This window comes from Mytilus edulis, chromosome 3, assembly GCF_963676685.1.
Source record: "Mytilus edulis chromosome 3, xbMytEdul2.2, whole genome shotgun sequence".
Lineage (NCBI taxonomy): Eukaryota > Metazoa > Mollusca > Bivalvia > Mytilida > Mytilidae > Mytilus > Mytilus edulis.
In genome coordinates, this window is record NC_092346.1 from 68,913,967 (window position 1) to 68,938,586 (window position 24,620).

Genomic DNA, 24,620 nt, shown 5'->3' on the forward strand with positions numbered 1-24,620 from the left:
AAATCAATTGGTTTATTTTTTCTAATCTTAAAAGCCATTACAACAACAAAACAAGTAACAAAACTGTAGGGTCATTACATTAATGTTTTTTGATTGAAGATTCATGAATGCATTATATTCATATAAGTGTAAATAATGCTTAACACTATGAATACACTGTAAATTTTAATTTGTCTTTTCTACCACATGTCATTACTTTAGATGTCATTCAGAGCAAAGGGTGAACAAACTTGCACATATTCTAAAACTAGATTTAACTGCTATCCCTAATCATTTTTTGATTTATTCAGGGTCTAGATAAATTCTTGCTTTGTCAGACAACCAAATCTCTGCAACTTATTAATTCACCATCAAACTAAAAATTATCAAATATTAATGCACATAGACTCTGGATTTCCATATCATTTTATTTCAGACACCCTTTATCAGTAAATAACATATCATTTTACCATCAATGTTTGAAAGTTAGAAGTGTTTTCATGCATGAAATATGTTTTTTTTTTATACTGGATAGTCATTTTATCTAAAAACATAAATCATATTCAACAATTAATCTAATTATTTCATCTAATCACAACATGCAAGTTTTATCAAATATTATACAATTATTGACCATGATGATTTAAACCAATGTATCAACTCCTAACAAAAGTCAACAATTGTTTTATATTTATATAGCAAATTTACCTGACGATATCTGGATATGGGTATTTAGTCGGATCTTAACACATACTTGTGATTTGTTTAAAACAGGTTTTAACGAAGAAATATCGAAATGTTCAGAACTTAATTAAATCTGTTTTTGGGTAAGATGGTGCAAGCATACGATTTTAATTGCGTCTTACACTTTGAGAAGCGAATTATCTTTAGCTACTTTATTTAAATATTGTGTAAAAACGTTAATTATGAGCTATGAAAGTCAAGTGGCTCAAGCATTTTACTGAGGAAGTTTTAAAAAAATGCAAAGAAATATTTAAACAGTGGGTTAGATTTCATTAGTCTTTACTATCTATAGATTAACAACTTTTGGTTATATTCATAATTTAGAATCATCATTGAAAGTGGAGCGCGATTGCACATTTAATTAATTATATTGATGTGCCATTTGTATGCAAGAGTGACATTCCGTTGTATTATGTGCCAATTCCAAAAAGTTATGCGAGTAGTGTCTCCCTTTAACAGGTTCATTATTTTAGATATAAATTTGAATAGTTACAAAATGTATCAATTCAATATATTTCAGTTTTTGTTATTGGTGTATCAAAAACATTGATGTACGAATATATATTCATAAATTTGAAACGTTTAAAATGATTACATACCAATATAAAGAATGGTTCATCATTTTTGAAAAAGACTATGATTGACGTTTGCATTATTTATCTTCCCTTCATGATAGATTGATTGGGAAATGAACCAGAGTTATCTAAAGATAATCACAGAGAGGGACTAGCAAGCAATTTTTTAATTGTAGCTTATTTAAGTTAAAACAACTTTCCACTATAAACAAATGTTACTTTATCCAAATATAAGGACCTTGTTAACTAAATCTACAAATTTTATTAGATATTATGAATTTTTATTACAATAGATTAATATGCTAATTTATATGACTTTTTTTATCTATCCTTAAATTTTGTAGTATTTGCTCATGATATTTAACTAATTTCTAACTACAGGATATATCCTTTTCTATGGAAGTTGCTGACTTTTATCAGTTGACAGGTTAACTGGCTAGTAAAACAGTAGTTAAGACTTCTTAGAGCCACAGAGGCCCCCTTATTGACAATGAAACGCAACTTGAATCTGATATAGGTTCACCACATAACCCTTTCATTTGCTATAAATATACTATAATTTTTTGTTCATGGAGAGGTAAAACTTTGTCTTGTTTTTTCTTGTCAAATCTGGTTCTGGCTGACTTTGTAAATAAAGGTTAAAAAAGTCACTTGATTTTTAATACCAATTAAACTTGTATTAATACATTGAACTGTGACAGCATGCATTGATGGTTGGTCAAAGTGCAGATTTGATGGAGCTTTAATTTATCACATTTACAATGTATATCAACAATCAATGAAATTATAACCCTTTTCAAGGTAACTGCATGGAATGAAACTGGTAATGTATATTCAGAAATTATTTACAGGTTTCATTTACGCGAAAACTGTGACTATTAAAGATTGGCAATAATAAACAATAGCATGCTAATATTTGATACATATATCTGTATCATGCCTGCAATTTTTCCTGATATCACAATAATTAATTTTGGTTGGTCATGCCATGTCAGTATCCCATTAATAAATCATTGCTATAATTTCTGATTTCACAGTACTTGACTGTTTGCATTGGAGAGAGCAAAGGAAAAGGGGGTATCTAGAGAAAGAAAATTACATCACAGCCAATTCATGTACAATTATTAGCATTATGCCTTTTTGTATGGCTGAATATTAAACTTTTTTCATGTATTCATTCTGTTGCAAACTTTCTGTGTGACAAAAATATTTGTGGGACAAAGTGTCAAACTGCCAGATAAATGAACATAAAAATAAAAGGACGGATGCAGTGATTCCAAGAGGATGTGTAATTTTCTTATACTGGTGAAAAAATGTAAAAAATTAAAAAGTATGCTTATGATGAGAAAAAAAAACTATATTACATAATATGATATACATGATATGAGTATGAATGAAAATTGTTATGCTTCAGAAAACAATACCAATGCATGATTAAATAAAACAAATGACTTGATTATTAAATGAAGGATAACTATTATTAACACTTTCTGATGGTCAGAGCATGCAAATATGTCTTTTGGTAAATGCAGCTATTTATGGACCTATGGTTTCCTGCATTGAATTTGATTTTTCAAACTGTGAGCATCTGTTCATAAGATATAAAAAAAAAATCAAAGTGCCGTTTAGTAGTACCCTCATTCTATGGACAGGAACTCATGGTAAAGGTCAGCAAAACAGTTTGACCTTGATAAGTCCATGACCATAACTACAGTATTCAGAACTTTAAAATACAAACATTGAACACGTTGGGTATTCTCGCATTACAAATAAATATGTCTTCACCCTTCATACGATCAAACTGAATTTCAAATAACTTCTGTCAGAGAATTTCAATGTGGCATTATTTTCTGTATGTGGCTTAACATGTCAGTCAATGAAATTTTATTATTGTCTGGTTCAAATGTTTGATTTGGATGAATCTTGACTCCCATTTCAAAGTCCCATCTATAACTGTTCAGTTTACATTCTCTGCAAGAAATAAATAAATTTTATAAAGTATACTGTAAAACCTGAAAACCATCAGAAACTGACTGAATTTGTTGTCTCTTTTTGTGTATATCATTTGAACAGCTATTTTGTATCACTTACATGTGTTTTGTTTCTGTAGTCAATCAATATATGTATAGCTACGAGAGGTGTGTATGCTAGTTCCAGAGAGCTGTTTTTATTTTTCAAATCAGAAGTTATAAGAGTACCAGTATTTGCTGATAATTTAACTGTGGTTAATCATCAGCTGTTTAAAACTTACCGAAACCATCAAATTATCATTGTGGTCTACATACTACCTCATCCATCGAAGTTTGATTCTTTTCTGTCAAGTAGTAACATGGATGGATGGATGGGTTGTTCATGTTCAGTGGCAAATATTACATACATCTTCTTATCTATATAAGAACCAATTATCCAGAGTAAGTATGAACTCTGATTTGTATTTGACCAACAAGCTGAGCCAGTTTTTTTATCATACTAGTTCACAGGGTTACAGTTTGCAGGAAGAGATGTCAGTCACCCTGCCATGACATGTAATTCTTGCTATGTGGCAATCAGTCTTTGCTCTTACTCCTAAATGTCTGGTGCTAAGAGGAGAAAAGCATCAAAAACAAACTTTTACGTCCAATTTTACTTGCCATAGATCAAATCAATGACCATTCACACTTCGAGGCAAACATGCTACCATAAGCACTACTAAATACAAGTTTTCTGTCTATGCTGAATTCAAACGAAAGATGACTGAATTATTGCAGGTGTTATTTTCAAATGACAGATAAAAGGTAACTTTAATACTAACCTAGCGGATGCTACACTATCTGGAGGTGCTTCAAATGTAGATGACCTGGATGACATGTTGTAAAAATATTTCCTATTTGCAGATTTACTCAAGGCAATTGTCCAGGGTTCTAAAATAGAAAATTATTGCAATGTGTGTATTACTGTGAAAAATGCAACATGGTTATAATCACAATAATTTAAACTTGCATTTTAAGTTTTTGTATATTCTCAATATGGCAAAAATTAAAATCATATTTTATTCTAAAATTACAAAATAAAAATAATATATACTCACAATAATTTCTGAATTTACAGTATAACATTACTATGTATTTCTTAAAAAGAATGTTTTATCAATTTCCATTACAAAACAAATCTTCTTAAATTTGCTTGTTAATGTTAATATTTTAACATAAGTACAATATAAATCTGTATTTTTCTTTAGGTTAATCCTACCTTTGACAGTCTTCATAATACAAACACCAGTAGGAAGGAAACACCTTTCATCAGGCCTCGCTGGTGGAAAATAACACAAACGAGGTTGGCCTGAACCTTTCACTCTTTTAAATTCTAATCTAAAATATTGCAATTATGTTTTGGTAAATTTTATGAATACATACATATTCATTTTATGATTAGGAGATTGTCAATTTAAAATGCAATTGCAAAATTAAAAACAATAATTTCCTATCTGAAGCTTACTTCTCTCATTTCTCTCAAATATATTCAAGAGCAAGGTTATAATGAAAAAGAAATGTCAAATATGTTATACATCAATACAACAGTCACTTGCAAAATACTGCAATGTTTGGACCATTTCCAAATATTCAAACCTATGGAGTATGAATTAATTTTAATAGCTTACGACTAAATCATTTAAAAACAAAGGAAATTTTCGGTTCTTGAATTCTCAAAATCTAACACCTGAAATAGTGAAAATGCCTACTTCAGGTAGGATTGAGGAATATCAGCTTGAAACTAATGTTGTAAACAAAAAAAAATGTAAGATTAATGCTCCAGAAATGTTCTTACTTCTTAAATAAACTAAAACTAGAATAACCTGATCTTTTTGGTTAAGTAGTGGAACAAATTTTACTTCAAAAGTCACAAATCTTACCTTTCAAATATCTGTCCTATCTGCTCTAACCTGTATACATTAGGAGCAATAATAGGTGTCAAATTTGGTCTGGTCTTCTTTGTCACTGACTTTACAAACTTTTTCAATTTCTCCATCCTATTAAAATGACATTAACCACATCAAAAATAATAATACATAGTCTAAATTGAACTATTTTATGTAAATGAAAATTTATTCGAGAACTTTAAAAAAAAAAGATGACTGATCTTTGGTTGTTGTATAAATAAAAGCTCCAAGTGGTGAATACAAAATATCACAGCAAAAAAACATGAACTTAAGAAAATGTCATAAATAACATGTCTATTTAAAGTATTTGACAACAATGTTGACTAATTCTGATGAAACATGAAGAAAAGTTGACAAGGTCCATATAGCATAAATAAGATCTGCCTAAGATGAACCATGTAAGACCAACATGTACAACTTACAATCAATCCATACAACAAATATAGGTGAGATATTGCTTAAAGTATACTAAAAAGAGACCTGATCACAAAATACTTAATGATTATCACTGATCCTATTGGAGCAAATATAATTACTCCTTATTCCGTTAAGAACAATTACTTATCACTTCTTCCAGTCAAAATAATACTATAGTATTTCTTTCAATTGGAACTAATATTTTAAAGGAAATCTGAGTCTATAGAATATCAAGCTTTAAGCAAAGAGCTAATACTTATGTAGGATTAACATCCCTATGTCATGAATTCTGTGATATTGGTTGTAGCCAAATAATTACTAACCTGTCAGTAAAGTGAAGTTTTCTAACATCATTACCATATAAAAATAAAGCATCTAAAACATGTACTGTCATCAACCTTTTCTGTCCCATACCCTATATACAATAAAACAATCAATCTTCTTATACTACATCATATATTTTGTGTAATCATTAAGAATCAACATGAAGCATATAAATCTAATTGGTTTTGTTTTCAATATTCATAATAAAAAAATCACATTAAAAAAGAATTCAAACATAAATTTTGCTTTCAACACCATATAAAGGATGTAGATCTTCAGATATTATCAGAAAGCATCTTAAAATTTCAAAGTCTTTATAAAATAACATCAATGAAAATTGTAATAAAAAATAATAACCACACACAACGTCGTTTGTGAACTGGTATTTTGTATGACTGCAAACAGGAAAATATTACCCTCTTTTTGTGTTTACCTATATGTTGTCAGTGAATCAAGACAACAACTTACATTACACATATCCCTTGGCCCTAAAGGCTGTCTTATATATATGTAACCAAACATTTCTTAACTAAACACAATGGATATTTACTTACTAAAAACCAAAATGTGTCAATAGTACACAGAAGCCCAATCCACACTATCATTTTCTATGTTCAATGGACCTTGAATCTGTGTTACAAACTCTAATTTGGCATTAAAATTAGAAAGATCATATCATAGGGAACATGTGTACTAAGTTTCAAGTTGATTGGACTTCAACTTCATCAAAAACTACCTCAACCAAAAACTTTAACCTGAAGCAGGACAGACAGATGGAAAAACGAACGTACGAAAGAATGGACAGAAGAACATACAAACAAACAGACGGAGGCACAGACCAGAAAAATTAATGCCCATAAATGGGGCATAAAAATATAAGTGAAATCTAATGAGTAAATAAGACTTATACATGTTATAAACTGTATGAAATACAGAATGCTTCTACTTTCATTGCATTTATAGATCATATATATGTGTAACACAATCAAAAGTTAAATACTGAGTAAATGAAGTTTTATGATTTGTTTGATGACTATAATCATTTGAGCTTAGAAAAAATAAAAACAATTGTTAATTGTTTTAATTATACCTCTCCTTTTAGCTCCTGAACAAACTCCACTTCAATTAAAGTTTTAGCTGGTAATTCCACATGTATATTGTCCTCATCTAGTTTCTTCCATTTACCTCGACCATCCCACTTATACACATGTGACCTCTGAAATATAAAGTAAATTAATTAATAAAAAAAATACAGAATATTATAGATTCTACCACTGCATTGACTGTGAATTGATATTTATTCACTTGAGACAGTTAAATTTTCAAATTCAAAACGTGAGCTCGCCAAGCATTTAAATTTTTTAAAATCTAACTGTTTAGAGTGGATAAATATCGTATTACACAATATTTGGTGGTGGAATCTGTTTCTCTAATGATTTTCAAACAATATGCAGGCAAATTTATTCCTTCTTTTTGAATGATCTGGAAAAAAAGATGTGTTCTTTCTATGTGACGTCATCAGACATGGTCGCCTTTTTTCATGCCGTCACAATAGGAAAATTAGAGGAAAGCGAGAAAATTCGATGTCATAATCAGATTTTTACCAATGAAGAACTGAGATCAAACAAACCACATGTTGATTAATTTTTTTTACACAAAAGGGGCATAAAGGGATAAATTGACAAAGAATTAGAGAATATACATTTATCAAATTACAAGTGAAAAATAATTCTATCAAGGTTTAACTTCTCCCTATCCTTAAATTTCAGATATAAGGATTTATTTTTTCAAGAAGTGATTAAACAACTTCAAACTCTGCACAAAATTTCTTTTACAGTACAATTGCATTTTTAAAACAAAAATAAGGACAGGTTATCAATTAATTTCTACCAAGCAAGCAATCACCAGATATCAATGGATAAACCCACATATTATCTAACATCTTCTTTGTTGTTTTATCTTCACACAATTTCTCTGAAAGAAACAAACTGCTATTTCTCAGCCCAATCAATTATATAAAGTTTATCTAAGTCTTAAGATTATATGAAGATCAGCTACAGGAAACTCGAAATACCAGATAAGAACTTTTTCAGTGTCGGTTTTCTTTAACACCTTCTCTACCAGATGGAACTGGATTGAGCATCTCTATGACATTATATAAATTGCACATGGCCATCATCCGCCTAAATTGATTTCAAGGCATCATTGGGGATTATAAGGGTTAATAAGATAAAATTAGATTAAAGAGGATTCTTAGAGTATCCTGTAATAGCATTAAGATATCTGAAAAGCCAAAATATGAAATAAAGTTTGAACAAAAATAAAGAAATTTAACAAAAGAATCAGTTCAATGAAATGCTTCTCATATCACAGAAGTACCATGAAGGATAAAGAAAATATATAATTGTATTCTAAATCATATACTTACTCCACAGCCTAACATATACAATCGCTTCCTCTCAACATTCCCTATCACATAACAGCGATAATCAAATGGACTTTTAATATTATGTAGATCTGTTGGTGAAAGTTTGTCTATATCACTTGTAATGTAGTCTGTATTTTCTGTCTGAAGTATAAGCAAAATCATTACTGAAGTCAATCTCAAAAGTACTTAATATGAACTGAAAATTACTACTGCAGGAGATTTCAAATATAGCATTTTATATTTTCTCGTTTTTCAAATTTTGTCTATTTTACATTTTTTTCCTGATCATTTATCATTTGTTTATTGTAACATAAATTTTTTCCCTTATCCTAGAGGGGTTAAAGGTTTTTTCATAGAAAGTGTACTTAATTTTTCTCCATCCAATTTCATGTAGATTGTTATTCAACTTTTTCCAATGTAGTCGGTATAGTTTCGGTTTGTGCCCTTTGAACTTAAGGACGATTAACTATGCTCGAAAATCCTTTCTGTGATTGGACAAAATGCTGTCATGGTGGGTGATTTGGTTGTGTTTGAAAAAACGTCTCGTTAATTATATCGTGATGGAAAGCAAGTGAAAAACTAAAAATATTTGATCTAGATCTTCCAAAGATTTATATTTTTATTAAAATCATTGTTTCTCCAATAGCTCTTTGCATCCGTGACAGCTGTTTATTCAGGACAATTATATAATTTTTAATGTAAACTTTATTGTACGAACGTACATGACTTTTAGAACGTACCTACCCATGTGATATTTCCGCAGGGTTTTGGTAATGTAAACAGAAAGATATGAGGACCGAGAATACTAAACACAGAGAAAACGTTTTTTAAAGGGTATCTTTGTGCTTCTGAAGGTTATCGAAATGATAGTTTTAAAACATATCCTCAAATTTAAATAGTCGGATATCTTTTTTAAAGATAGTTCTTGTTTCATATAAATATGGGGAAAAAAACACCTTACAAGCCTCAGAATTATGTTTTTTTTCATCATAATTATTATGTATCTCTTTGTGCATAGGTAATGTTTAAATTCATCCTAAACTCAAATAAAGGGAGACAACAAATGAATATTTTCAGTAAATGCTGGAAAAAGGACTGTTCAAGTCAAATGAACTCACCTCAATTAAATCTAAAAATGCATTTCCTGGTGGTTGTTTAGATGGAGCTGTTCTCACTTCATCTGGTACCTATGAATCAAAATAATCATCAAATGTCAAGAATTAGGGGGTCGTACATAGAGTACAATGAAAATTATTGTTTTAAAATAAAATATACTTTTCCATTGTGAAATGTTTTTAAAACATCACTCATCACCTATGACAATAAAGGGCTGCGCTTTAGCGCATGATACGCCCGTTGCTCTTTTAACTTGTCTTTTTTGCTTTAAATGAATTTATATGATCAACTAGAAATATATATACAAATCAAAAGGGATGTTACATTAATATATTCACCAAAGTTTCATAAAATCCCCCTTTTTAAGTATAAAAATTCATTACTTAAGAAAACGTAAAATCTAAAATTTATAAAAATGGAAAGGGAGCTTATGTCAATAGATATAAACAATTTATCAAAGTTGCATAAAATTTTGTGAAAGTGTTAGTTATTGTCCCAAAATTGGAAAATCCCCCCTTTTTTAAGCATAAAAATTCATAACACGGAAATGTAAAATCTGAAATTTATAAAAATTGAAAGGGAGCTTACATCAATAGATATAAACAATTCACCAAAGTTTCATGGACATTGGTGAAAGCCTTTTTGAGTTATTGTCCGAAGTGTTGAAAATCCCCCTTTTTTTTATGAATAAAGCCCCATAAATCCAAAACTTAAAATCTGAAATTTATAAAAATTGAAAGGGAGCTTACATCAATAGATATAAACAATTCACCAAAGTTTCATGGACATTGGTGAAAGCCTTTTTGAGTTATTGTCCGAAGTGTTGAAAATCCCCCTTTTTTTATGAATAAAGCCCCATAAATCCAAAAACTTAAAATCTGAAATTTATAAAAATTTAAAGGGAGCTTACATCAATAGATATAAACAATTCACCAAAGTTTCATGGACATTGGTGAAAGCCTTTTTGAGTTATTGTCCGAAGTGTTGAAAATCCCCCTTTTTTTTATGAATAAAGCCCCATAAATCCAAAACTTAAAATCTGAAATTTGTAAAAATTGAAAGGGAACTTACATCAATAGATATAAACAATTCACCAAAGTTTCATGGACATTGGTGAAAGCCTTTTTGAGTTATTGTCCGAAGTGTTGAAAATCCCCCCTTTTTTATGAATAAAGCCCCATAAATCCAAAATTTAAAATCTGAAATTAAAAAAAAACGAAAGGGAGCTTACGTCAATAGATATAAACAATTCACTTAAGTTTCATGGAAATTGGTGAAAGTGTTTTTGAGTTATTGTCCGAAGTGTGGACGACGGACGGACGGACGGACGGACAACGGTATACCATAATACGTCCCGTCTAAAAGACGACGGGCGTATAAAAACTGGTGATTTATACTTAATTGGCTCTCTGATTTTTTTATGTTCACAAAAATAGGACCTATAAAGACACACCAACAATTATCAATGGAAACAAAATTAGGGAAAGAAAAATGCATTAAATATTTTGTCATTAGATATTAGTTTAGTTGAAAACAAGATATTCCTACATGTAAAAAATAGGCTCTCAATGGGAAATAGAAATCAAATCTCTTAGAATTTTTGGAAGTGAACTAATAAAATTCTCACCTGCCACTTTACAAGACATTCACTTCTAGTTTCTGATTGTCTGCCTTCATATAACTCTCTAATTATAAATGAATAAATACCATATAATGTATGTAGTATACAATATTTCACAAAGAAAACATTTTCAATATAGTTAAAATTGATTTACATACAAGTTTGTGGTTGATCAACCATTACATGGAATGAGGTGTTTTGCAGTGTTTTTTTTAAGTCACAAAAGGATTATTCTATGACACGGATAACAACTGAATGAATTAACAATGTTTGTTTTTCAAATGGTGCAAAATTAAGACCAGTTAGAGAGAAGGCCTGTTATGTCATATCAACAAACAATATAACAATAGTTTAAGAGCTCCATTTTCACAGGGATTTCTTCTTGATAGTTCTGTCTCCTGTACTCCTGTGTTTTATTCAATGACTTTTATTGTTCACAATGATATTAAAAAAAAAACAGAGTATTTTATACATAAAAAAAAACAACAAATTGGTAAATAAATATTTATGATATAAATTCTTGTGCTTTTATTATAAATTGTATAACAGAATGAAAATTACTTACGTATTTTGAGTAAATGCTTGAATTTTCTTTAATCCAGCAATCTGCATCTTTCCTAACCTGAAGGGAAAAAAATCTTTTGTAATTAAACATCTTTTTTCAAGAAAGGGCAAGATGATTTAAATAAAAATTAAAATAAAAATGGGATGTGGGGTAAATATTAATGAAACAGAAACCCAACAAAACTAATAATAACTAAAGACAACTAGAGGTCAACATACCTTCTTCAATATTAAAAGAGGGATATAAAATATGTAAGTCTAAAACGCCTGAGTCTTAAATGGTTGCCCATCAAATTAACTGAAACTATAAAATATCTTTTGTCAACTCTAAATTATCCAATCAAAAAATATTAAGATAAGACAAAGTCAACCACTGATAAGGTTCCTGGCTTTTCAAAGACAAGAATATGTAGTAGGTAAAACTGGACTATCACATGTAAATTTTTTCAAATACTCTAAAATTTATTTAATTCTTTTCATAGAATTTTCTCCAAGTTCCTCTTGTGAGTTTCCATATCTTATCTTTGTAAAGATACATATACTATACTAAAGTTCTATGATACCTTTTACACAAGATTAATAAACATCAGTTAACTAAACTACAAATAAGACTTACGTATTGTTAGAATTAAACATGTATGTAAAGAACTGTTCACTTTCTTCTAATATATCATAAGGCACTATCTCATTGATATCCTGTGAAGATGTTGACACTAAAAGTTTATTCAACTCAAGATTTATCTCATGGAAATATTGTCTAACAGTGTCCATATCACTTGATAAATTTTTACACACTATATATCTGAAAGAAAGTTACAAAAACCATTAGTATTTATAAATCCTACATAAAGTTATTATAAAAACCTATAAATTATAATAAAGTAATGCTGCAAAGTTTGGTGACTATGTTGACTGCATCTATCCCGTTCAACTTCAAAGAAATGATACCACAAATAAATTGCTGTCTCATATCTTGACTAACATGTAGTAATTGAGAGGAAAGATTGGTTAAGAACTAATCTTTACGATATTTCCAATCCAGCACCACATGTTGAAGGTACAGTTAACCAACTAATATTCGCCAGCGATGTATTTTTTCACGACTTTCACGAATAGATAAATATCGCGAATATAAATCTTCAGGAATATGTAAAACTTGAATTTTTCCTTACTAAACTACATCAAGTTAATTTGAGAACGCAAAATTAAATTTGCCGCATATGGGCTAGAAAGGGCTAAACGCAAAATCATGTATCCACAGTAATAAGTTGGTTTACATAGAGAATAATACATGGCAAAATCCGTATCATATGTCGTATCATCCCGAGACATCAATATCAGCCCAAGGGCCTTTAGGCCCGAGGGATGATATTGGTCGAGGGTGATACGGCATGTGATACGGATTTTGCCATGTATTATACGCTTTATCATATATTTCAACAGAAGAGTATTATATTATATATGAACTGTTTTCTGATCCATAGCACTGGGTTACCGTTATTTTCAGTTCTACTTTTGTCTTGTTTCAAAGGCCTTAAAAGAACTGCTCAATTACTTATCCGAAGCACCTGGGTTACCTTACAATTTGCGTGCTGTTGTTTTAAAAATATTTTGTTTATTATTGTATTAATTTGTGTGTTTTGTATTTTTCATAGTTGCATTTAGTGTGCCAAAAAATATGAAAACTTGACGTTCGTGACGTCACATACAATGTGAAAACTCGACGTTCGTGACGTTACATACCAAACAATGACGTCATTCAAAAAATTAACCTATTTTGAGGAAAATTTTTCTTAAGCAAAAAAAAAACCATAACTGACTTTATGTAAAAAAAAAAAAAAAAAAAAAAAAAAGTAGGGGTGTGATAAAGGGTAGGGGTGTGATAAAGGGTATGCGATAAAGGGTGCGCATCAAAGTTGCGCGATATGGATTAAACAGCAGGCTATTTATCACATATGCAAAACTACTGTATTTACAACTAAACATATGATAAAGTATTGATATCTCACAGTTGATACAATATTTGAGGGCTTGAATGTTCTTTCATGATATCTTTGATACTGTTTACAAGGAAACTTTATTATAGATATATTTAGGTATTGAATTTAGTAATGGAATACATTTAGTGATCACTGTAATCATATGCTGAATGAACTTTTCTTTAAGATAATGATAAATTAAGTGTGATCATTTACCTTTCAGAATTGGCTGGTCTACTGGTTACAGGTTTTATAATGGAGATTTTGTTAAATATTCTGTACATTAAGTAACAAAGACCTATGCTAAATGGTGTGAATAAATCAAACAGCTTGCAAACAAAATGACCACCTGAAAAAAAAGTTGTGTATCAATAAACAATGTAACAGTCTTCCTACTACCTCACAAAGGAGAATAATCATCCAATTTTAGTTCAATAGTGGAATTTAGTTCTATTTACCTGTATTGTCATTGTGTTTTGTAAACAATGCCGTTCACAATGATCTATCTTGTTGTTTGTGTCTGAATACACAAAGAGACAGATCTGCCACAAAAAAATGCTAGTTCTGAATATTTACTAGGTTATGTTGTATTTCTGAAATAGGCAAGGTGTCTGCTATATTAACATTTATTCAATAAATTGTGGTAAATTTATTTATTTTTCTTGTTGATTTCCTGTCTCATTAAACATTTTTGTAAATTTTTCACTATTGCAAATCTACTTTTATCTCTCATTTCACAAAACAATGCAATGATTATCATTAATTGATAATTATGTTTGTCTGGCCTATGTTATACCTACCTGTCCTTAAAATAGAAATGGCAACCAAAAACTGGCAAAGATACAACTGCTTTGATAAAATTTCTTGAATATTCTCTTGTCCCTCCACTGAAAATCCCTGTAATTAACAAATATTATTACATTGGTTGCAATAAATTAAATTGATTTCCCAATCAAATAAAAACCGATAATTTCACATCTGAAATAAACGGGTTATTTCACTCTCTAACATCATACAACAATAGGCGTTGTCAAGACATTGATAACGGCGGATCAAAACAAATTGTGAATGCGTAGAAAAAAGATATAGTTCCTTACATGTTTTACATCAATTTCTTTTAAAAAAGCCATTTGCCAATGTAATAAAAAGAATAACTAATTAAAGAATTCAAATATCGAAAAATATTCAACTCGTGACCGAACAACACTGATAATTAACTCATGCGCTACGCACATTCGTGAATTAATGTGTTGTTCGGTCACTCCTTGAATATTTTTCTCTATTTGAATTCTTCGATTAGCTATTCTATAAATGTCAATATAAATTTTGCCAGTGATACAATTGCATTAAAATTTAATTGTACAATAGACCACTTTCAAGTTTGTCCGTCACTGGAGAAAACTTGTCCATTATGCACACCTTTATGAAGTCATTTACCTGATAGAGGGGATTGCCTGTATTCCTGCACTATAAACGTCACCAAGCGTCTTAGTGATTGTCATTGTGCAGGATAAACTAGAAATAATATTTGTTCTGTAGGTACTTAATCATAATTCCCTAATGACAGCAGTGCTGAAAGACAATTATGAGAATTCAATTTGACGAATAATTCGTGCAATATAGCTTTAAAGTTTTCCAACCACTCGCTCAACATTGGAAAGGAAGTGAGGACGCCCCTAAACGCACGCATGATGTTCACTAAAACCAAAGTTTTTGACGGAAATGCATCAAACTCGAAAGTTGTCTATTTCACATCTGGTTAAATAGTATCAATATTTGAATAAAAATAATGATTTCTCAGTAACAACACATCATAAAAATATTTCATAATGACCAAAGAGAAATAAGCTTACAAATTTACAGCGACCCATTTTTTTTCTGTATTGACAAGATAACCATTGTTAACCTTATTCTTACCCCGTCTGCCATTACAAAATGTACACCCTTTCCATCTGTATTTTCTTTAACAAATTGTATAAAAGCTGCTTGATTATCTGGGTTAAATATGTCACCATCTCCTTCTGCACCTCCCACTCCTGTAAGTTATAACAATTCAGTATAACTTTTACCAACATTTTTTTTTTAAATATTTTAGAATTTAAAAACATTAATAAAACTTGTTTTGCTTACTTGTTGGGAAGTCCCGCTTCACCTTTTTGCATGAGGCACAAAAACAAAAAAATTATACTGATTAAAACAATGATGTACATTTCAAGGATACATCGACTTTCATAGCTTTGGACACGAGGAAATAATTCACAAAATATTCTATATTAGTTTCAAGTTAAGTTAAAATATAAGCACTAGGAATTTTCTTTTATATTGGTAGCCATTTCAAAATGTTGGCGGTATTGATATTTTTGACACAGGAAATCAATTTGGAAAAGAATATCTTTGACTTCCCATCACAAATTATGTTTCTCTAAATTTGTAGTTCTTTAATAAAAATCAGTTTTTACTGCAAATTGGACACTTTTCAGTAGGGAGTAGGCACAGGTAAGATTGAATTTATGGTGGTCTCAGCAGAGAAAAAAACTTAAAACAAGGAATTATTTGAATCTGGAATAATTTTGAATTCTGGAAAATTGATGAGAAATTTATGATAAAAACTAACCCAACTAAATAGGGTTAGCCATGCGCGCATGGCTAATGTTAATTTTACTTTCACTATCATTTCAGTATGAACTAACTAACCCCCCTTAGCCATGCGTGCATGGCTAACCCTATTTAGTTGGGTTAGTTTTCATCATCAATTTCTCATCAATTTTCCAGAATTCAAAATTATTCCAGATTCAAATAATTCCTTGTTTTAACTTTATTATATTCTTTTCACACTTATATATCAACGCTCTATTCAATCAAAATTAAAACAGCCTTTGAGAGCACTCTCTGTGCCAACATTGTAACTGGGCAAATAAAATCTCACCATATTCAGTGAGAGAGACTCATAACTCCTACAAAAGTGAACTGATAAAAATTCATTTTGGATATGCATATTTACTCAATATGTCCTAGGTTTATACAAAGTTTCATGAAATTCTTTTGAGTTGTTTCAGAGGAGTTATGATTACAGGAACAAGACTAAGAGACTGAAAGACATATAGAAGAGGGGTGAAAGATACCAGAGGGAGAGTCAAATTCATAGATCGAAATAAAATGTCAGAACAAAATAATATCATTAAACCCTATGCAAATTTGTTGCATGGGGTATTATTTTATTGCATTTGGTTCAACAACATCTACATGTTAATCATTTTAACAAATCTGGCCTCTTTCAGAAATACTAAGTCCTTACCATAATATGGTTCAAACATTTCTGCAGGACCTGCAAAGAAATCCTCCAGTTTAAAGTCACATGGTCCTCTCAATGTCATCCCAAATCCTTTTGCTTCAGCTTTACTCCTCCAAAGTACATATTCACTGAACCCACCAGGACCAGCACAAATATCAGAAAAATATAACAGTTCTGAAGGATTCATCAATGGTTTCTAAAACAATTAAATAGCACATGTTTCTATTTTATCTTCATGTATATTAAATCTGTATAATAGTCAATGTGCATAAAGAAAGTACTTTTACAAAGACTGGAGCAGCTAAAAAAATCTGCACTACTATCATTTAAAATAAATGTGAACAATGTCCCCGCTTGCATATAATATTATAAAGAGACAATAATTCAAGAGCATTAAAAGTGACTCTACCCAAATTTGTACCTGATCAGAGTTTTCTGGTAATATACGTAACATTTGGTTGAGGCAAAATAAAATTAGTGAACAGAAACAAAAAAAAATCAGCCCTTTTTTTTCATGTGTAACGGGGCATAACTCTAGAGAGGTAAAAGTGATACCATTCAAATTCAAATTTGATTTGTGTTTTGTGAAATAAGTGTTCATCAGAATTGTTTTTAAGATTCATTACATTTGGTTGAGGCAAACTAAAGTTAGGGAAAGAACACCAACTTTGGCATACTGATAAGGGTAAAACTAAGTGTCCCGTCAGCAATGGCGGGGACAGAAAAATAGAATTTGCTCTTTCAAGTTACCAGATTTTATAAAGTCAATTCACTATCATAAACACTGTATATTTTATATTATTCCCTCATTTCAAAAGCCACAATTTTCAATGAAGAAAATAAATCAACACAATGATAAAACTGACTTACTCCATCAACATCTAAGGGTTTTGTAAACATAAAGTCTAATATGGCATCCATGTTAGCCATCTTCATAGCTGCTCTAAAAAATAATAGAAGTTTTTATTTGACATTGAAAAACTGATATCAAATATTATTCAAAATACATATGTGCTCCCAGTCAGAAGTTCACCACATAAACACTATCAATTTTTGTTATTGCTCCTTTTTTTTTTTTATTCTGCCCATGAATTTCAAGAGAATTCTTGCTCAGTAATCATTATTACTTGACGGAGATATAGAAATTAAGATTTTTGTCATTGAACTATATGCACAGGACAATCTTAAAAATCTGACTGTTTTACTATAATGGTACCACATTTATGTAACTGTTATGAGTATTTGCTATTATAAAAGTAGCTATAATTTTTACAGGGGATTTCATACTATGCAAAATTGAAAAGACAAAAGGAGTAAGTCCGGTAAAGGCCGATTCTGGCCTCAAATTTCAGGTTCATCTAACAAAATTTTAATTAGTTTATGTGAAAGATTTTAAATGATTTAGTCATTAAAAACACTCCGGTTCAAGCTTAGATATGAAAAATCTATCAAATATGCCAAGAAACATCATTTTTCAAATGTTTTTTGTCAAAAATGAAAGTGGCCGCATCCGTGTTCATACTCAATCTTTATATATGTTATGTATTATTATCAAATACAACTTACATTTCAATATTATGAATAAACACCAATGCGGCAACTTCCATTTAAGACGGAAACCATCTAAAATTTTACTAAAATGCTAAAATTGTGAAGATTTCAGTACTTATAGCATGACCTAATGGTGTTAGTACCCCATATATGTGCATTGTATTGTCAAAAACAGCCCATATTTATGTAGCAGAAGCATTCTACTTTCCAGTAAATAGCTAAAAGATTACATTTTCACAATTTTGTAAAACTGCTATATTTTGGGGCCAAAAAGAGGACTTTCTGAACCTATTCCTTTCTCCCGCATTTACCCCTCTAGTGTTGAGTTACAAACATTGATAGTCTGGTATATTAAGAAATACTATCTCAAGCTGTTTGTCTAGTGCTATTTTACATCCCTAGGCAAATAAACTACACATGTAAACAAAAGACTGTCAACAGTTTACCCAGTTTTTATTACATTTAATGAAAGGGATATAACTCCTGCATGGCAAAACAGAAATCTGTCAATATCAAACTTGATCTCAGTTTTGACTCCATCAAAAAAATATCAAAATCTGAAAAGCATTGGTTAAACATTTCTCAAGTTATCATACTTGTTTACAACAAAAAGTGCTATATTCTGATCATTTGAAAATTGTCAATATTGAACTTGACCTGTAGTTTGTCATCAGTAATAACATATTTAATGAGTTTGAATGTACTTTGTGTGTCTTTTGCCTATCTCTTCAACAACATATTTAAAGTATCTCTTTTTTAAATGGTTAAAGATTTATTCCACAAAAAACAGCTGTTGCCATCAGCCTCCAAGAGAGCCCATCAAGTCACCCTAATGGTGTACAAACCTGAATCAATAAGGATTTCCTTTAGAAGATCTGGCTAAGAAATTAGAAGATATACCTGTTCAGGAAAAATGCACCTCTTATTGTTTCATATGGATTTGATCTGGTTCTAGCTCTTCTCATTTCTTCTGGTTCCAAGTTATCAAATATACTCTAAAATATAGGCAATCATTTAACTTGTATAGCTAATCTGATAGATCTGATTTGTGTTAGGTATGCTTAAACTGTTCATTAAATCTTGTTCTCAAAGTTATGATTTGAGCAAAAAATATTTTACCTCAAAATGGTTCCAAACTTTCTTGAAAATATAATGTGCATATCTAGTACATAACTTGCAATCATAAACATTAGCTCTGAAAATGTTTTATTCTTTTGTGTAAATATTACAATTAACCTAAAATATTAAGTTTACTTAATGCTCATAGTACTGGAGAGTTTTTTGTTTGTGTAGCCCTTATTGCAGACGGACAGGCAGACAGAATATTGGAAAGATGCACAGATATAAAATAAATTGCCCTCTCCTATAAAAGGTGGGGTATAAAAATTCTTCAAAGTTAAGAATATCTGTTACCTTACTACTAAGAACCATCTGTAAAATCTTCTCATCACAAAATTGGGTCTCATCACCTATTGTTCTCTTTTTCTGAAATAAAAGTTATCATGTATCATGAATATTTATCCTTTTCTGATTGAAAAATATTTAAAACATATATTTCTTGTAATTTCTTTTGTCCAAACCTTTTTCATTTGGAATAATATGACATTTTAAATAGTATATAAAAGGGATCTACATAGAATTGAAAGGCCATTAAATTGCACAGAGATGTTCTACAAATATAATGTACTGCACACAAATATATCTATGGATAAGATAATGAGACTATTTAAAGCAACCTTTTTGGTAGAATTGGCTTCTTTATTACAGGCAAAAAAAATGACTTGTTACAGTTGATATCATAAACAACCTCAATAATGAGAGGATTAATTTTAATCAGTACATATATTTACTTTTTGGGCTGCATTTTAATAAATATGACACTTCTACATTGTGCTGTCTACATAAACAAACTCATTTTTCTACAATTTCGTTTTGTAAAGATGAAAATTCAGATTGATTAGTCCTTAAAATTGGCATTTGACGATCTTGTGTTTTACTTAAATGGGCAATTCAAGAAAATTCTGATGTATTGCAATACAGCACTTTTTTAAATAAAAAAACAGTTAACACTTATAAGATAAGAAGTTGTAACATTTAACCTCAGAGGAATAATCATTGTGTAAATAAATTGGACAAGTGCCTACATTTCCTATCTTTTTCCAACTTCTTAAAGTTTCTATGGATGGTGTCTCCTCTGTACAAGTGGGTATCCACTCTACTGTCTCTGCTTGTACTATCTGATATGAATAAGAAAAATAAGAAAATAGTTTTCACCATTTTGTAGAATTTTTAATACTTTAGAACAATGGAAAAATAAACACACTAAACAAAAATAATGACCAGACAATTAATATTTTGAGAACAACTTTGTTTTCACCTTTTTTTTTTTTTTTGACAGAGTGAAATTGATGTCTGCTAACTTATATTTCTGCTTGTTTCTAAATTTCAGACTTTAAGATAACAATAACAAAATTAACAAAATAGACATAAATTAATTCCTAGTATATTGCTTGCCAAAACAGGAAGTCTAGACCACCACTTCAGTTTTAATTTCATGTCAAGATTAAGATTTTTTACTAATAAAATTTCACATGGAATAAATCTTACCTTTTCTTGTTCAAAATCCCAATCAATATCAGCTGGTTCTAAACCTTTTAGTGTCAATCCTAAGCCTCTACGTCCTCTTTGCTTGGATGCCTCTATGATGTCTACAATACCTTGGCCTTGCTTTCCCAAACCTGAACCTTTTTGATGACCCATCTTTGCCTATATGTTTTATACAGATACAAAAATCATAAACAAAGAAAATTCTTTAAATACAATTGAGAAAACAATAAAAACATGAATAAATTTTATTTCTGTCAACTTATAGTCATATGAAACGAGTGACTGGTGAAAAATAATGTTTATACAATTCTTGAACCAATGTATATATATATCATAAACTTACTCTTCTGTGCCCGATTTTACGCAAACATATCGTATAATTGTCAATTTTTCCTTCTCTGTCGGTTATGAAGTGAAAAATATGGCAGCAGCATATAACTTTAAAAATGTGTCACTATTATAAGTTATCATACTTTGACCCAACTAACATGGTTATTTAGACGGTGTCGAAAATTATTGAACCGTTCAACAATTTTTCGACTCCGTCTAAATAATCATGCTTGTTGGGTCAAAGCATGATAACATTTTTGTGCGGTTATGCTAACCGTATTAGGTATATAATTAATGAAACGTTTAATACACAAGTGTCCTAGATTTCACTACACAATAGTAACATGTTAACTCCGCCCTCTGACCTCACTCTTAATGTGTATTGTGTAACCTGATGATCTATTGATTTTCCATGTAGTGCATAGTTCATGTGTTTTTATGCCAACTAAAGATGGAGTCTGGTAAAAAACGATTTGTTGATACTAGTGATGAAGAAATTGAACAAAAACGTTTGAAAATGAGTGCTGACAAAACAATAAAGCAGATCATAGCAGCAGCCACTATTTTCAGGAAGTATTTAAAAGTAAAGAAAATGGATCCTGGATTTGAACAGTATAACACCTTAAAACTAGATGAAGTGTTGGGTCATTTTTATATGGATGTGCGTAAAGCTGATGGAAATCGTTATAAAACAAATTCACTGCAATGCTTGAGATACTCATTGAATAGATATTTAAAGGCTCCACCATACAATAAAAAAATTGACATTGTGAATGATGAAAGTTTTAGCACTTCCAGAGAAAACTTTAAAGCGGAATGGCAGAACTTAAACGCATGGGATTAGGAGACGTCGAGCATTGTCCTTCTATTGACGAAGCTGACAGAAGAAAAATGTATACCTCAATATATTTATCACCAAATACTCCATTTGGACTTCAAAAAATGTTAAGTTTGTATAATATAATACAGAGATGTATAATAAATATATGTCATTTGAATTTCTCTAGATTGATAAAGCCATTGATTGCGTCATGCATGTATAGATGTCAACCAGTGGAAATTTCCACAAGCGGACAGGCTAACAGGTCAACTGGCCTTATGTAGGGCAATACACGAAGGTTATCACAAGACAGCGTGTACCTTACTTTGTTCTTTTTATAGCACACATGATTTCAGGTTAAAGGTCAACATATTACAACGCGATTTCTGATTGCCTACAGGCACATGTTTTGTAAGAAGGTTTCTTCTATTGGGACAATTTGATTGGGTTGTGTACGGTGAACATGGTTATTTAGCAGATGGCAAGGCAGCCAGTAGAATTCAAGTTTACAACTGCATAAACGCACAATTGTGTTTCTTAAATGTATGTAAGTACAAATCTGGTGATAATTCTGAATTGTTGATGTCACAATGAAGGGAAAGAAGACAGGAGTTTTCTATCATTAAAGACATAGAATAACAAGGACTTGACTTGAAAAATTCCTTCAATCTTTATTTTGATGATTTAAACCGGTAGCATTTTTCATACCATCATCCGTTTGGCAAAATCACTATACCCATCCAATTGACTGGATGTCTTGGCCTTCTTGACTGCTGGCTCTCCAGCACCAATGTCATCCCCATGGCCTCCATCATAGACTTGAAGTTTTTCATTGTCACTATCACTATCGCTATCAGAATCTAGCAAGAAACCAGATAACAATTATTATCTGCATCAAGATCAAATTAAAATGACATTGCTTTTTAAACTACTAACAAATTAAATGTACAATGATCATGATGATGTATAAGATTAAACAATTGAAAAAAAATATTGTATATTGTTTGCTTTTTATAATAACATCCTTTAAAAAAAGAAATGTGATATATGCAAAGGCTAAAACAGTAAATTCCTCTAAACTGCATTGCCCAAATGACTTCATTAATTATAATATAAGAATCATTTTGTGTCTGCCTTGTTTTTCCAAATCATGTTCACATCTCATAAAGGTTCAATTCTATTTCAGTTAATTAAAAAACATAACACTTCTACAAAAATAAGGAGTTGTATGTTTTAGGTGACTGCATCACTAAGGCAAAAAATTGCAGATATAAACATTACATTTGTATATTCACCAGGTGCCCAAGTGGCTAGAATTCATTAAGGACTGTCTCCAAGTATTTGCTATACTTTTGTTGAAAATCAATGTGGAGACCAAAATTATGCATGTTATTTGGTCTCTGGTGGAGGGTTGTCTGAATGTTTCATTAACAATCATACATTTACCACATCATCATGTTCCTGTATTGTCAGTAGGGTTAACAATTCACATCACAAACCTGCCTTAGTCCACATAATTATGACGTCTTGCAAGGCTTTTTAAATTATTTCTGTTACGCCTTCCTCAGAATTAGACTTGCAAGACCATAATTATTTGTACTTGCGCTATGTCTATGTTATTTGGTCTCTGGTGGAGGGTTGTCTGAATGTTTCATTAACAATCATACCACATCATCATGTTCCTGTATTGTCAGTAGGTTTATCAATTCACATCACAACTATGCTTACAGCCGAGGTCAATTTTATTTTCATTGATTATGATAAACCATGTAAACAGATAATTCATCAATTTCATGACATGTGCAGGATAACAACTGTGCGAAGTCATTAAAATTTTCATTATTTTCCATATCAACTTTTCTAGTGCAATGCTTGAGAAAGCAAAAGATTATGTTTGCTTTTTTACCTTCTAAATTCATGATGTCAGATTAAATTACACCATTTTCCGAAATTTGAAAAAAAAGAAAGTAAATTTAGATTTTTAACTTTCACTTTAAACGGAAGCTACACCAAAGTTACCGCCAAAAAGAAGAACAGAATCTAACTTGATTGGAGCTAACCGGCGCAGCCCGTAACCGGAGGAGAAGGGGCTATTCACTTTTAAAACTAATTAGAAGATATACTAGTATTTCATGTTTCATCTTCGAATGTACATTTGAAAAATGTAATTTTAAGACAAAAGCCAAATTTTATACAAATGTTTCCCACACCAGATAGATTCTGCATAGATAATTTATAATTATCAACGAACCCTTGGCGGTTCAGTACTTTAAAGGGGCACTAGCTACGAGAAACATACAAATTCTAAAATATGTGATTTTTTTGTTGTTGTTTAATCATTCATGAAAGTGAAATAG

At 30.5% G+C, this 24,620-nt stretch overlaps 1 protein-coding gene across 2 annotated transcripts; it reads right to left on the reverse strand.

The window, feature by feature from the left end:
- Positions 1 to 24,308, reverse strand: LOC139517248 (cap-specific mRNA (nucleoside-2'-O-)-methyltransferase 1-like). Of its 2 annotated transcripts, XR_011663121.1 has the most exons (23): positions 24,170 to 24,298; positions 22,972 to 23,123; positions 21,114 to 21,272; positions 20,651 to 20,743; positions 19,920 to 19,991; positions 19,407 to 19,501; positions 17,826 to 17,898; positions 16,959 to 17,151; positions 15,581 to 15,699; positions 14,464 to 14,560; positions 13,880 to 14,012; positions 12,301 to 12,486; positions 11,686 to 11,742; positions 11,127 to 11,184; positions 9,502 to 9,570; positions 8,384 to 8,524; positions 7,046 to 7,171; positions 5,955 to 6,046; positions 5,188 to 5,304; positions 4,527 to 4,645; positions 4,090 to 4,198; positions 1,615 to 3,269; positions 1 to 687 (listed from the first exon to the last, which is right to left on the reverse strand). XR_011663121.1 is itself a non-coding variant. In XM_071308083.1 (22 exons), exons 1-22 carry the CDS (start codon positions 24,180 to 24,182, stop codon positions 3,131 to 3,133), a joined length of 2,412 nt encoding a protein of 803 aa, XP_071164184.1. In that variant the 5' UTR covers positions 24,183 to 24,308; the 3' UTR covers positions 1 to 3,130. The 2 variants fall into 2 exon arrangements, 1 of the variants encoding a protein (XP_071164184.1); XM_071308083.1 differs by having other exon boundaries at positions 1 to 3,269; positions 24,170 to 24,308.
- Between the last annotated feature and the right edge of the window lie 312 nt (positions 24,309 to 24,620).